Source organism: Equus asinus, chromosome 5 (genome assembly GCF_041296235.1).
Source record: "Equus asinus isolate D_3611 breed Donkey chromosome 5, EquAss-T2T_v2, whole genome shotgun sequence".
Lineage (NCBI taxonomy): Eukaryota > Metazoa > Chordata > Mammalia > Perissodactyla > Equidae > Equus > Equus asinus.
The window spans coordinates 80,922,394-80,936,362 of record NC_091794.1 but is presented as its reverse complement, the minus strand read 5'-3'; the positions used below and the strand labels follow the sequence as shown (position 1 = coordinate 80,936,362).

Sequence of the window (13,969 nt, the reverse complement as noted above, 5' to 3'; positions counted from 1 at the left end):
CTGCCTCCAACCTTGATAAAGTAGGTATCCTGCAGGAGAAGCTGGTCTCCCTCATCGAGGAGCTAAACAGACATCTGGCCCAGGAGATGCAGAAGGGGAAGGAGGATCTGGAGGAAGGTGGAGCTGTTCCAGGCTTGGCTGTTGCCTCACGCCAAGGTGAGCAGCAGATAAGCGCCAATATTTATGAGCTACAAAAGCGCCCGCTCCGACTTTCCAAGAGTAAAAAGGAAAATGCTTCACTTCCACCCTCCAAATCTTGCACAAATATATCTCTTGTAGGCCACTCTAGCCAGAACATACGTGGAAGGAATTCCTAGCCAAGTTGACACATTTTACAAAGCCACTACTAAAAAGGTGTTATTATTGTTGTTTTTGCAATATTTGATGTTATTGTTAATGTTGTCATAATCATCATCATCTTCTTCAGTGAAGTGAAAAATGTTCATTTTGACTGGAAGAAAATGTCTGGGGATAAGGGAAGTGGCAAAAAAATGAGGCTAGAAAGGTAAGCTAAGCCTGGCCATGCCGAGCCTGACCAGCCACATGAAGGAGTTTGGACATGTTCATGGGAGATATTGGTCTTTTTTCCTTTCTTGTAATATCTTTATCTGGTTTTGGTGTTAGGCTAATGCTGGCCTCATAGAATTAGTTAGGAAGTGTCCCCTCTTCTTCAAATTTTCTGGAAGAGATTGTAGAGAATTGATGTGATTTCTTCCTTAAATGTTTGGTAGAATTTACCACTGAAACCTTCTGGGCCTACTGCTTTATTTCTTGGAAGGTTATTAAATATTGATTCAGTTTCTTTAACTAGATACAGGCCTATCCAGATTATCTATTTCTTCTTGTGTAAGTTTTAGTAGAATGTGTCTTTTGAGGAATCGGTCCATTTCATCTAAGTTATCAAATTTGTGGGCAGAGTTGTTCATAAGACTTTTTTATTGTCCTTTCAATGTCCATGGGATCAGTAGTGATGATCTTTCATTTCTGATATTAGTAATTTTTATCTTCTCTGTTTCTTGGTTAGTGATGCAGGCTTGGCAAGCCAAGGAGTCGAAAGAAAGATTTCTTGGACTCTCAAGGTCTCGTGCTCCTTTATTCAGAGAATAGCATGGGGACAGGGCCCATGGGTAGTAAGAGCTGCAACATGGGGACAGGACCCATGGGCAGCGAAGAGCTGCTGGCATGGGAACAGGACCCATGGGCAGTGAAGAATTGCTGGATGGGGACAGCACCCATGGGCAGCGAAGAGCTGCAAACATGGGTTGAGGGTAGGGCTAAATTTACAAGGCATAGGTATGTGAGTTATCTCTTCATAAGACAAAGGAAAGATTATGTAAAAAAATCGTTAAAATGGTATCAGTGTAGGTGGGGTCTGGTTATTGGGTGGCTATAACTTTACATAAGAATCAGGTTAGGGGCCAGCCCTGTGGCCGAGTGGTTAAGTTGGCACACTCACTTCAGCGGCCCAGGGTTTCATTGGTTTGGATCCTGGGCGTGGACATGGCACCGCTCGTCAGGCCACACTGAGACGTGTCCCACATGCCACAGCTAGAAGGACCCACAACTAAAATATACAACTATGTATTGGGGGAATCTGGGGAGAAAAAGCAGAAGAAAAGAAAAAGATTGGCAACAGTTGTTAGTTCAGGTGCCAATCTTTTTTTAAAAAAAAGAGTCAGATCAGATCAGGTCAGGATGATATAGATCAGTGTGTAGGCCAGGATGCCTTGGGCTTTTCTCCCTGGGGAAGCCTTGATCCTCATCATAAAACAGCCCCCTGAACCCATTTGGCCCTGAAATCTTTTGGGAATATGGATGATGGTCCATCTTCTGTAGCTACTTCCAGCTGTACAAAGTCATAGAGCTGTCCTTAAATGAGGCCATAGGGGTACAGGCAGGAAGTTCAGTGGGCAGGAAGGTTGTGCCTGCAGAGTCCAAGGCTGGCAAGGTATACAGATCCTCTGGAGATGAGAGAATCATTTGACAAGAAGGGGTCCAGGAGGTGAAACTGTTGACATGTGAAAGACAAACAACAAAATAGACAACAAATTATAATAAGAAATATAAGCAATATGATTAACCCAATGAATAAGGCTTTGAAAAGTAGTCCAGAGACCTGGTCCTGACCAGGAGTTCAACCAATCATTTAGGGATAGGGTAGGGTCAGACATGGATTTAATTTGGTGACTCATATCAGATAGGAAATTTGCATAGGGCTTGCATGTGCCAGATGACACTTTTGATTCTAATTGGGGAAGGAAAATTGAGGCAAGGTGATCATACCAGTGGAAGACAGAATGGATCCAGCATTGTTGTAGGTTGGGTAGGTTAGCAGGGGGAGATATAGTAAATGTAGTTCTACCTTGCATCCAGACAAAGCCTAGGCTGCATCGTCCAATCCATTCAGGTGGCAGCCAAGGCCATAAGTTGGAGCCACATAACCATTGAGTGCTCTTGGGTGCTAACCAATGTATGCTGGGCCGTCTATCCCAGTCAGTCTCAAATCAATCAGTGTTTTTTAAGGCTATGATATAAGAATACATATAATGGGGAATTTGTCCCTTAGGTCAGATGTTATTAGGCCACATATCACAATTGTGATTGCTTTGTTCCCAACATAGAGTGGCCTTTTGACTGAGTTGACCACTAGTAGGAGTGACCCAAACATATTCGTACCAAATTTGGTATAGTCCATCCTGTGTGCATCGATAGGTTGGGGACTTTACCTTTGGAACTCATTGTTTATGATCCACCTGTGACAAGGCATATTTAGTTAGTATTTGGGCAATAGAGTTGAAGGAAAAGGTTTGATTGTGGCCAGGGAGCTCCCAGGTATCAGAGACAGATGGCCACAAGGAGACATTATGATTAGTAATAGATGAATCTTGTAGAAGAGCTAGAATCTAATATCCATGAATGTGTACTATAGCTTCTACTGAAACATAATTTTTCTCTCTAAAATCACCCTCATTTTTACAAGAGACAGACAAATTAAGATTAACTGGTTTGCAAAATAAGTGTAGTTTCAATAAAACTGGGTCCAAGTATTTACATAAGTGCAGCAAGAATAGCAATTGACCATATAGGCTCTTTTAAATCTGCTTTGCTGGAATTTTTTAATGAGGAATCTCAGATTGAACTTTAAAGCCCTCTCGAGGGCCAACCCCATGGCCGAGTGGTTAAGTTTGTGCACTCCACTTTGGTGGCCCAGGGTTTTATTGGCTTGGATCCTGGGTGCAGACATGGCACTACTCATCAAGCCATGCTGAGGCAGCATGCCGCATGCCACAACTAGAAGGACCCACAACTAAGAATATACAACTATATATCCGGGGGCTTTGGGGAGAAAAAGGAAAAAAATAAAATCTTTAAAGGCCTCTCGAGGCCAGAAAAGCCAAGGCAAGGACTTGCCATAAGATTTTGCCTGCAATACCTACAGATTTGGGTGGACTCCTCTCTTCTCGAGGTCCCCCAAAATATTTCAAGGTTCCTTGCACCTGCCAGATAAGTGAGCTTCCTTACTTACCAGGGAAGATTGTTGGAACCTCTGTAAACAAGGAACCAGGCCAATATTTCCAAGTGGCTTTATTCCACAAAGTCAACCTTATTCCTCAAAGGCACTATTGTCATATCTGAGTCTGTATGTTTCTCTCAAATATGACATTCCAGTCAAAGCCTTGGTAATATAACCAATGTGTCTTGTTATAAGGAGAACAGATTCTTATTGAACTTATGCAAATAACTATATTGCCAGGAAATAACCTCACTCACTCACTGAGTTTCCAAATTCTGGAGGGATCAAGTAGGGAGAAAAAGATAAATGTTTCAGTTCTGCTCACAATGGTATAATTTCACCAAATTGCTATAAGTCATAGCATAAGAGAAAAGAGAAAAAGATTTCCTTAAATCTGAGAAAACAAAACAAAACATCAAAAATTCAACAATATTTCAAACAAAAGTCACAAAAAACTAGAATCATCCTCATCAGTTCATACAGTCCTGTGTAATCGACTCTTGATCTTAATCTTCTGTTAGCAGATTTATGAGGTCATCAGTTTCTCCATTACAACTCTGTAATTTCTTACCCAGTTCAGTTTTACAATCTGAAAGTTTATCAGAAACCTGTATTCTAGAATCCTGTGTCAGAATCCTTTCCATGAATTTCTCTGCAGAGGAAACATATTAAAAAAAAAAAAAAGAACACTTCTTTGAATAGGAAACAATGCTCACTGCAAAATAATGCTCAGTTATCCATTCAAAGTGACAACAGAAACAAGACCAGTTAAAACAGTCAAAAAATCTTAGGAGAGACCTCTTTCTTTCTAAATATAGGAAATTATTTTAGCAAAACACAGATTTTCTGTCTTTTAGGTAGACTTCGAGCAGGCCAAAAGTTCAGGAAAATTATCCTTTGAGAGAAAACCAAATTTTAATTTCTACACCAGCTCATTTTTAACATTAAGACTCATTTGTTTAACTGGATTTACTTTAATCTTACCCAACTTGACCAGGCATAAAACTCCTTTCTGAATTTCTCTTTCACAAACCTTCTACAACTTTCTCTTTACATTCAGAATTTGTCCCATGCTTTCTTTCTTCCCTTCTAGTACTTTAGGGCAAATTTATCTTTCTTAACCCAACAGACAAAAATACTTCCATTCTTTATACCCTCTTTACTGAAAACATACATTTTTACTTTCCTTAAATACAGAGCTGTTTTCCTTATTAATTTCCAGTAGCTTTAATTACATATATTAATTAGAATTTTTAACCCTTACAGACCCTAGTAAAAACTAAAAAACTAAGCAATTATGAAGCACCTTTTATATCAGCATTCTAAATACTTTTCATAACTTCTAGGAAACATGCTACCTCACAGTAGTAAAACACAGGTATGTTTGCTAATAGACCCAAACATCCTTTAGCCTCTCTGCAATAAGAAGCCAAAGGTAGATAACCTAGACATATTTAGCAATAATGTTTCAGCATCCCATCCTATCCAAAAATGACCCAGATACTCAGCAAATTTTTATCATTTAACTTAACTTTGCAAAACTCTAAAATTTTAAGTTACCAAAAAGAATTTGGAAGCTGTTTTTTCCCAACTATACAGATCATAAAACATAATTATTGTACCCAGAAACTCTTACCCATTTTTATCTATTTAAATCATTTGTTTCCAACAATTAAGTTCAGATTACCCACAAAAACCTCATGAGATATTAGACAAAGTTAGCTATCATTTAAAGCTATTATTTTGCTGACAAATTTCTAACAGACAACATGAGCTTATTTGACTAGTAAACCCAGGCTGCATGTCTGCATCATATCCAAATACTGACAACTTTGAGGACATGCCTATTTCAATCAAACTGAAAGACTTAAACAAGCTTTCATTTACCAAACATTAATTCACATCACATTAACTTGAAAGACTTTGGGTTAATTTCTACTACATTTAGAATTTATGTAAGCACTTACCTTAAGCCAATTAAACAGAGATCTTGACTTTGGCCATACCATCCAGAGGTAAAATATCACACATATATAACATACATATAGCCACACATACACAGTGTCTCCACAGATATTGTTTTAAAATTACTGCTAAGAATCAGGTACAGTAATACAAAGCTTGCCAGTTATGAATCCAAATTTTGTTTTAAGGCTTTTTACCAATATTTGTGGAGAAGACACTCAAGATGCTAGCTTTTTGCCAAGGGCATGCTTATAGCTGTTTTTTCCTTTTTCCCCTTTTTTTCTCCTCAGTCTTAGGAATTAGTGATGGGCTAAATAGTCCCCAGAGGATTTGTAAGCTCTTTTTTTTTTTTTAAGATTTTATTTTTCCTTTTTCTCCCTAAAACCCCTGGGTACATAGTTGTGTATTTTTTTTTAGTTGTGGGTCCTTCTAGTTGTGGCATGTGGGACACTGCCTCAGCATGGCTTGATGAGCAGTGCCATGTCCACACCCAGGATTCAAATTGGTGAAACCCTGGGCCACTGAAGCAGAGTGTGTGAACTTAACCACTCAGACACGTGGCTAGCCCCTGCAAGCTCTTTGAGATAAGGGAAATGGGTGGAACCTGAACTGCCTCTAGAGCTGCTTTTCCAGCCTTACAAGGATTTTCCAAGGACAGTTGCTCTTGACTTTTCAGATACTGGGTTGTAACGCAAATGACATTCTAGGTTGATCTACCTGTCCAACTACATCACAAAGGCACAGAGAAACCCCTCAAGTTTTCTCTAAGATGCAGTTTCTGGGGCATAACCCTCCAATTGGAAGTGTTTCCAGTTAATTAAAATGCACCTAAGGGGTGAGTCTCTGGGGATGCTTGGGGCGTTCCCCATGGCAGTAAAGCCGGTGTCTAACTGACTGCGGCTGGAGAAAGGGTGCAGAGCCCAACTGTGGGTGTCAGTATTATTATAAGATTTAGTCAAGTCCCACTCAGCCTGGGCACTTAGTCCCTGAGCCAGCACAAGTCGAGACAGGGAAACAGGAGGCAAAGGCCTGGAGCTGGGCGGGGACTGGCGCTCCCAGTGCCAGGGTTGAGAGTTAAGTCCCTGGCAAAAGTGTTAAGTTTTCTATTTTACGGAACGTCCAGGTTCAGCTCAGGTCCAGCCTGAACTTAAACTTGACTTGGTGACAACAGAGCTGGTGATGGAATGAAACAGACAAAGAAAGGAAAAGAAGAGATCAGGCCTCACCCTCATGGCCTCTTCCCTATGGTTATCAAGATAAGGGTCACAGACAGTTCAGTGCAAGAGCACACAACCCCAGCAGGACAGTTCACAGAATAAATCACAGGTCTCCTATCCTCATAACTGACTCAATAGGTGACTAAAATACTCAACGAGTCAACTGCCAAGAGAGGGCACCCAACTTGGGGTTGCTGGCATGATTGGGCCTGGAAACCAGAGTTGGGGGGCTCCCAGGGGTGGAGCCTTTGACTCTTTAAAGATTTCTTTGTTTCTCACTTGCAAAGTTCGGAAGGAGCCCAAAATGGCCACTGTAACTTTAAGAGATGAAAGGAAAGGGTCCATTACCTTGAAAATCCCCCCTGAACCTAGGGCAGTGTCCTACCTGTTGTTCCACCTGTGGGGTTCCTATAGCAAGGGGTGATGGGGGCATCCCCCTGCATTGCATCCCTTGTATACCTTCCCTATTGTGCCTGGCAGTAATAGGTGCCTGGTGAATCGTCCAAGAGATGAAAGAATAGAGAAAAACAGTGAAGAATTTTCCACCGGTCTCTGGAACATTCTACCCAATTACATCCTGGAGCCGTTCTCCCAAGAATGGGTTGCCATATTCAACCCAATGTTAGAGTTTGGTACTTTCCTTGAACTGGAGTCCTGATTGGGACTTTCCCACGGTTTGGACTGTGGTCAGGAACCCTAGGGAGGGATACTAATCCAGCCTTAGGAAAAGAAACCTGCCAGGGAGTCTTGGAGATTGGCGACCATGCTAATGACTTAAGTGGTCCACCAGCACTAGACATGGCATGAGGAAGGAATGGATTAATTCATTCTTCATCACCCTCAGGCTTAAGGTACTGATTCTCTTAAGGCTGAATGCCATTATTTGCCCCATAGATTAGCCATGGGCAGCAAATGTGGATTCCTACAGCTGTCTGAGAAGGTTCCTGATGGAGAAGTGAATTTAGATCCATCCTTGAAAAAGAGGGAGGCACAAAGAAAAAGAACACCAGAACTTAAGCTCACAGGCCAGTGAAGCAAGATCCGCGTATGGGCCACCAGAAGAAATGATGTAGGCTCTGATGCGGGCTTGGCGAGTCAAGGAGCTGAAAGAAAGATTTCTTGGACTCTCAAGGTCTGGTAGTAGTGCTCCTTTATTCAGAGAATAGCATGAGGACAGGACCCATGGGCAGCGAAGAGCTGTTGGCATGGGGACAGGACCCATGGGCAGCAAAGAACTGCTGGCATGGGGACAGGACCCATGGGCAGTGAAGAGCTGCAAACCTGGGTTGAGGTTAGGGCTAAATTTATAAGGCATAGGTATGTGAGTTAGCTCTTTACAAGACAAAGGAAAGATTATGTAAAAAGTTGTTAAAATGGTATCAGTGTAGGTGGGGTCTTGTTATTGGGTGGTCCTATAACTTTAGATAAGAATCAGATCTGATCTGGTCAGGAAATCCTATGATTCCCAAAGGATGATATAGATCACTATGTAGGCCAGGATGCCTTGAGCGTTTCTCCCTGGGGCAACCTTGATCCTCATCATTTATTCTGGCTAGAGTTTATCAATTTTGTTGATCTTTTCAAAGACCCAGCTTTGGTTTCACTGTTTTTCTGTATTGTTTTCCTGTTTTCAATTTCATTGCTTTCTGCTCTAATTTTTATTATTTCTTTTTTTCTGCTTTGTTTAGGCTCATATTGGTCTTCTTTTTCTAGTTTCATAAGGTGGAAGCTTAGATAATTGATTTTTGATCTTTCTTCTTTTATAATATTTGCTTTTAAAGCTATGTTTCTCTCTAGCACTTTTCCTGCATCCCATAACTTTTATAAGTTGTATTTTTATTTTCATGTGAAATCATGTAATTCAAAATATTTCTAAAATTTCTTTTGAGACTTCTTTGATCCATGTATTATTTAGAAGTGTGTTCATCTAATCTCCAAATATTTGGGGATTGTCCATCTATCGTTCTGTTATTAATTTATAGTTTCGTAATATTATTTTAAACAGTTGTATAGCACTCTGGCCCACAGATATATCATGATTTATGTAAAATACTTTTTAGACTTTTTTTGCTGTTATAAATAACGCTGCAATGAATGTCCCCATACATAAGACTTTGCCACTGCAATGAAGTATGGTAAGCATTATGCTGAGGGAGGTTTAGGATGCTGTGATAGCACATGGCAGGAACACCTAATCTATTCCAGGGAGCTCAAGAAAGCCTTCCTCAAAGAAAGCTACTTAAACTGCAGGCGAAGTAGTTGGCATGGGAAAGCTAAGTAGAGACTATTAGGCAAAGGAAGACCTGGAAGAGAAAGATAGGGGAAAAAGCTGGAGTTGCAGGGGAGGAATAAGTGTGGAGGGTGATTTGTTTCAGGAAGTGAAAAGAGTTCATTTTTCCTGGAGCAAAATGTTTTGGATAGAGGGAGTGGCAAGAAAATGAGGCTAGATAGGTAAGCTAGCTAACAAGCCATACTAAAGAGGTTGGACTTTCTCTTAAGAGTAATGGGGAACCACTGAGGAGTTTCAGCAGAGGGTGTGGTGTGATCAGATTGTGATTTAGAAAGAGCACGCTGGTTGTTTTGTAAACGAAGAATTGAAAGAGAGGTTAAGGCTACTGGGGAGAGAGGGAGTCTCATCAATCTGTCAATTTTATAATTTTATACATTGGCAGAACTGGTTTGTTACCCTTTCATTGTTCAAATTCTCTATATAATATAGGAATTAATTTCTAAGATGTTCATGCGTTGCTTTTAAAGTTTGACTTGCTACTTTTCAACACCAGTTTCTAGCTCTTAAGTTCTACTGCAGATGACTCAAGGGTTTTTAGTTCTAGTAGATTAAAATTTCCCTGTCAGCTCCAAAACTTATCTCTTAGTCCCGTCTCTTGATCAGAAATTCAGAATGGAACCAAAAAAGAAGAAGTAGACAGGAATAGCAGGGCATTGCTCAGGTGTATAATCAATTAGGTGAAACAGCTGAAAGGGAGCATGTTGTAGCCACAAAATAACGAATAAACATTCTATAGATAAGAGAGAGAAGTTGAGTTTTACTTGAGCCAAGGTGATGACTATAATCTAGGAAGGCAGTTTCCACAAAGGAAGACAGCGTTCTAGAGTAGCATGGTTTTCAGTACAGTTTTACAGCTTTTTAGAACAAAGAAAGTACATTAAACACTTCCAGGATACGTAGTCATCAAAGTTTCAAAGAGGTATTCAGTTGCAAGGTCAACAGGCCCCTGATGTCAGAGAAAGGGAATTTATCCTCAGGAATACTAGTATTACCAATAGGGCGTTACCGAGAACTGGCGTCATAGGAGGGGAAGAATGCATTGTCTTAAAAGAGTGCATTCTTTTACTTTGAGATAATGTTTAATGCACTCTTTACTTTAATGGTTAAGCAGAAGTAAAATGTATGTTTGATAGGCCATAAGTCAGGCTTCTTTAGTTCAAGCTGAATCAGTTTTGAAGCAGAACAGCTACCCCATATTCCTGAATATGTGAAAATCTGTTGTCAATGTGAATGGTAGAAGGTAAGCTACAACCATCCTTGGAGAGCCTGCACTTACACCCAGAAACATGAGAAGAACTAGAGGTTGAGAGATATGAGCCCCATGTCTCAAATATAAATCTTTCCCAATAATCCATTGATTTCTGAGAAAACTGAAGTTAGAGAAAGCAAATTCATTTGTCCAATACAGTATTTGCGTGACCTAGCACGTAGGTGAGAATTGTGCTCACCAGTGCCATTTCATCATCATCATCATCATCTTCTTCTTCTTTTTCTACATGACTTTCCTAAGTCCAAAGAACCTTGTCTGAAATCCTCAAAAATTCTTTCCACAAAGTGTAATCTGATAGACTCCCTTGGAAAGAGTTAAGTACTTATGGCTCTTTTGGAAAAGGGTGAATTTCCTCATCAAACACAGGCTCATTCATGATTCAGCTGCAGTAGTGTCAACATGAGTGCATTAGTATCAATAGTGTTTGTAACCAACACTATATTGAACCAAGAAGATGGAGGGATTCAACTTGTAAAGCAGTGAGAAGAGTAGAAAGAATATGGGATTCAGGATCAGAACCCTACCTCCATCTTGTCCTAGCTGTGTGACCTTGAGCACGTTAATTAAACCTCTCTATACCACAGCTTCCTTTCTGAAACAAGGAAAATTACTTCTTCTTCTCTGTAGGGTTGTTTTGAGGAGTGAGAGAGAGAACTAAGAAAAGCTTCTGTCACAAAGGAGCTTCCTTGTGTTGGTCCCTTTATCTTCCAGACACATGCCCCACCTTACTGAACCAAAAAAATCCCCTGTGATGGTATAACAGTTTTAGGTCAAAGATTTTCATTTGCAAAGCTTTGCAGTTCACAGTGTGAATTAACTACTTTGATTGCCCTCAGGAAACTCCTGGATCAGAATATAAGTGAGCTACAAAAGCAAGTGAAACTCTTACAGGATAAAGAGAATCAACTGGAAATGACCAGTTCTCAGCAACAAATCAGAATTCAACAACAAGAGACCCAACTTAAACAATTGGAAAATGAAAACAGAAAATCTGATGAGGTAAGAAAGTAAATATATATGCTTCTCTGTTTTGCCATTCCCGTAGCCCTGAGTAATAGCTGATAATAGCTAATAATTATTGAGTGCCTAGCATTTTACCCATTAGGTGTGGTCAGGGTTCAATCAGGAAAGCAGAATCTACTCTAGGTATTTCAGGTGAGAAGGGATTTAACACGGAGAATAACATGCTTACAACACTGTTGGAAGGGAGAGGGAAGGGTGAGTAGAAGGTCAGGAAGGACTGTTGCTGGCTTTCAATACATCCGGGAGTTCAGAAAGCCAACTCCTGTAGCACCTAAGTAGGGGACTTGCAGGAAGTCTCCCTGAGGCCCCTACAAAGGTCTCATCTGCTGTCTGCTCATTCTTCTACCTGCTAGTGTCAGAGAAGAACAATGGCTTGTCCTCCCACCAGTGCTTTCCAAATCTTGTGCAAGTGCCTCTCATTTGCAGAAACTACACTGGAACTCCGCTGTCAAGGGAGTCTGGGAAATGTAGCTTCCAAACTTCCAACCTTGCAGCACAGGGGAGAGCTTGGAAAAATGAGGACCCTGTTGAGCAACAGTGCAGTCTACTTTGAATAGTCAGCATCCGTACAAAACCTTTTACCCGTATTTAACCTAATAAACAAGAAGGATATTATGCTTCTACCTATACGATGCATTATCACTCATGTAAATGAAGACACTCTTAACCTCTCAAAGGTCCTATCAGTATCTGTGATCATTTTGGGGTAATGTTAATTTCCACTTCTTCGGTTTCAATCCACAGGGATATACCATAACTTTAAAACTTATTTATAAAGTTAACTACCAATAATACAATAACATGCACTTTGCCAGTGGAGTATTGGTGTGAGAAGCCACTTCCATCTCTTGGTCCCTTCCCATGTATTCTGGCTATGAGAGAAAGAGCATCATATATATATATATATACATATATATATATATTTTTTTTTTTTTTTTCCCCAAGGAAGATTAGCTCTGAGCTAACACCTGCTGCCAATCCTCTTCTTTTTGCTGAGGAATACTGGCCCTGAGGAAGACTGGCCCTGGGCTAACATCCATGCCCATCTTCCTCTGCTTTATATGTGGGACGCCTACCACAGCATGGCTTGCCAAGTGGCACCGTGTCCACACCCGTGATCTGAACCGGCGAACTCTGGGCCGCTGAAGCAGAACGTGCGAACTTAACCACTGTGCCACCAGCTGGCCCCTAAGAGCATCGTATAGTAATCACTGGTTAAAAGTTTATACATCCTGATGGCCGGCCCAGTGGCACAGCGATTACGTGTGCACGTTCCACTTTGGCATCCCAGGGTCCGCTGGTTTGGATCCCGGGTGTGGACATGGCAGTGCTTGGTAAAAGCCATGCTGTGGTAGGCATCCCACATATAAAGTAGAGGAAGATGGGCATGGATGTTAGCTCAGGGCCAGTCTTCCTCAGCAAAAAGAGGAGGATTGGTAGCAGATATTAGGGCTAATCTTCCTAGGGAAAAAAAAAATCTTTATACATCATCTTACAGGACATCATCTAACCCCAAAAGATGTTGTCACCTAGCCAGCATCATAACTACATCTTCCATAGGTCTTTCCACTGTTTTGTCTGGTTAGTTTTTTCTGGATGATGAGCTGTATGGTGAGACCAATGACTCTCATACTTATAAGCCTTTGTTTCACTTCTCTTACTGTAAAAAGCTTTTCTTGTTCAGAAGCAATGTTGAGTAGTATATCATGATAAGAAATAAGGAATTTGGTAAGTCCACAGATAGTGGTCCTGGCAAAAGCATTATGTACAGAGAAAGCAAATCTGTATCTAAAAAAAGTATCTACTCCACTAAGGACAAACTGTGGTTCTGTCCGTGATAGAAGGGGGCCCAGTGTGATAAGCCTGCATGTAATAAAGCCCCAGTGGATGGGGCCATAACAGTTGCTCAGTGTTGGTCTTTGCTTTTGTCAGGTTGAGTGGATTAGCCTTGGTGACCCTTTGTAAAACATATTCCTGCCACTGTACACTTTGTCCATGAGCCCATTGAACAAGTGAATAGGTGCTGGAAAAAGAGGCTAAGTGACATCTACAGAATGGACTCTTCTTTCCACCTGATAACTGAGAGCCACCTCTCCTGTGGATGCCCTCTGCTAAGCAAAAATACATGAAACACAGATATTTTCACACTCTAGGCCTCTGCCATCCATATTGTGGCAACTAGCCACAGGTGGCTATATAAATTTAAATTAATTAAAATTAAATAAAATTTAAAATTCAGTTCCTCAGACACACTGGCCATATTTCAGGTGCTCAATAGCTACACATGGCTAGTGACTACCATCTTGGAGGGTGCAGATATAGAATATTTCCATCATTGCAGAAAATTCTGTTGGACGGCATTTCTAGCCTAGGCCCCTTTCCCAGAACTCATTCTCACCAGTCCTCCAATGTTATTCTTTCCAGATTCCTGACCGTCTGGCCAAACTATTAGAAACTTTCTATGAATTAATTTAGGTCCATGCCTCTGGCCGTCTCTCTTTCCAGGCAAAGTGAACGCAAGCTTTGCCCACTGAGATTGCCCTTCCTGCTGTTCTTAAGGGCCTCCCCGCAGTAGGGCTGTAATGCTGCGGCAGCCCTGTTTCAAGTGGTTGCAGCATATTGTTCAGGACCATATGTAAATCAGGCCTAAATATATTCTTTCTCAGTTCACTTGTCATAAGGACCAGTGA

The 13,969-nt window shown here is 40.9% G+C and overlaps 1 protein-coding gene across 21 annotated transcripts in view; it reads left to right on the top strand.

Annotated features, from left to right (window-relative positions):
• Positions 1-13,969, top strand: part of CCDC30 (coiled-coil domain containing 30) — a 135,402-nt gene that overhangs the window by 96,624 nt on the left and 24,809 nt on the right. For all 21 annotated transcript variants that reach the window (XM_044770534.2, XM_044770530.2, XM_070510141.1 and 18 more), the window contains one exon: positions 11,093-11,255. In XM_044770534.2, the coding sequence (XP_044626469.1) occupies positions 11,093-11,255 (163 nt within the window). The remainder of the gene's footprint in view (positions 1-11,092; positions 11,256-13,969) is intronic.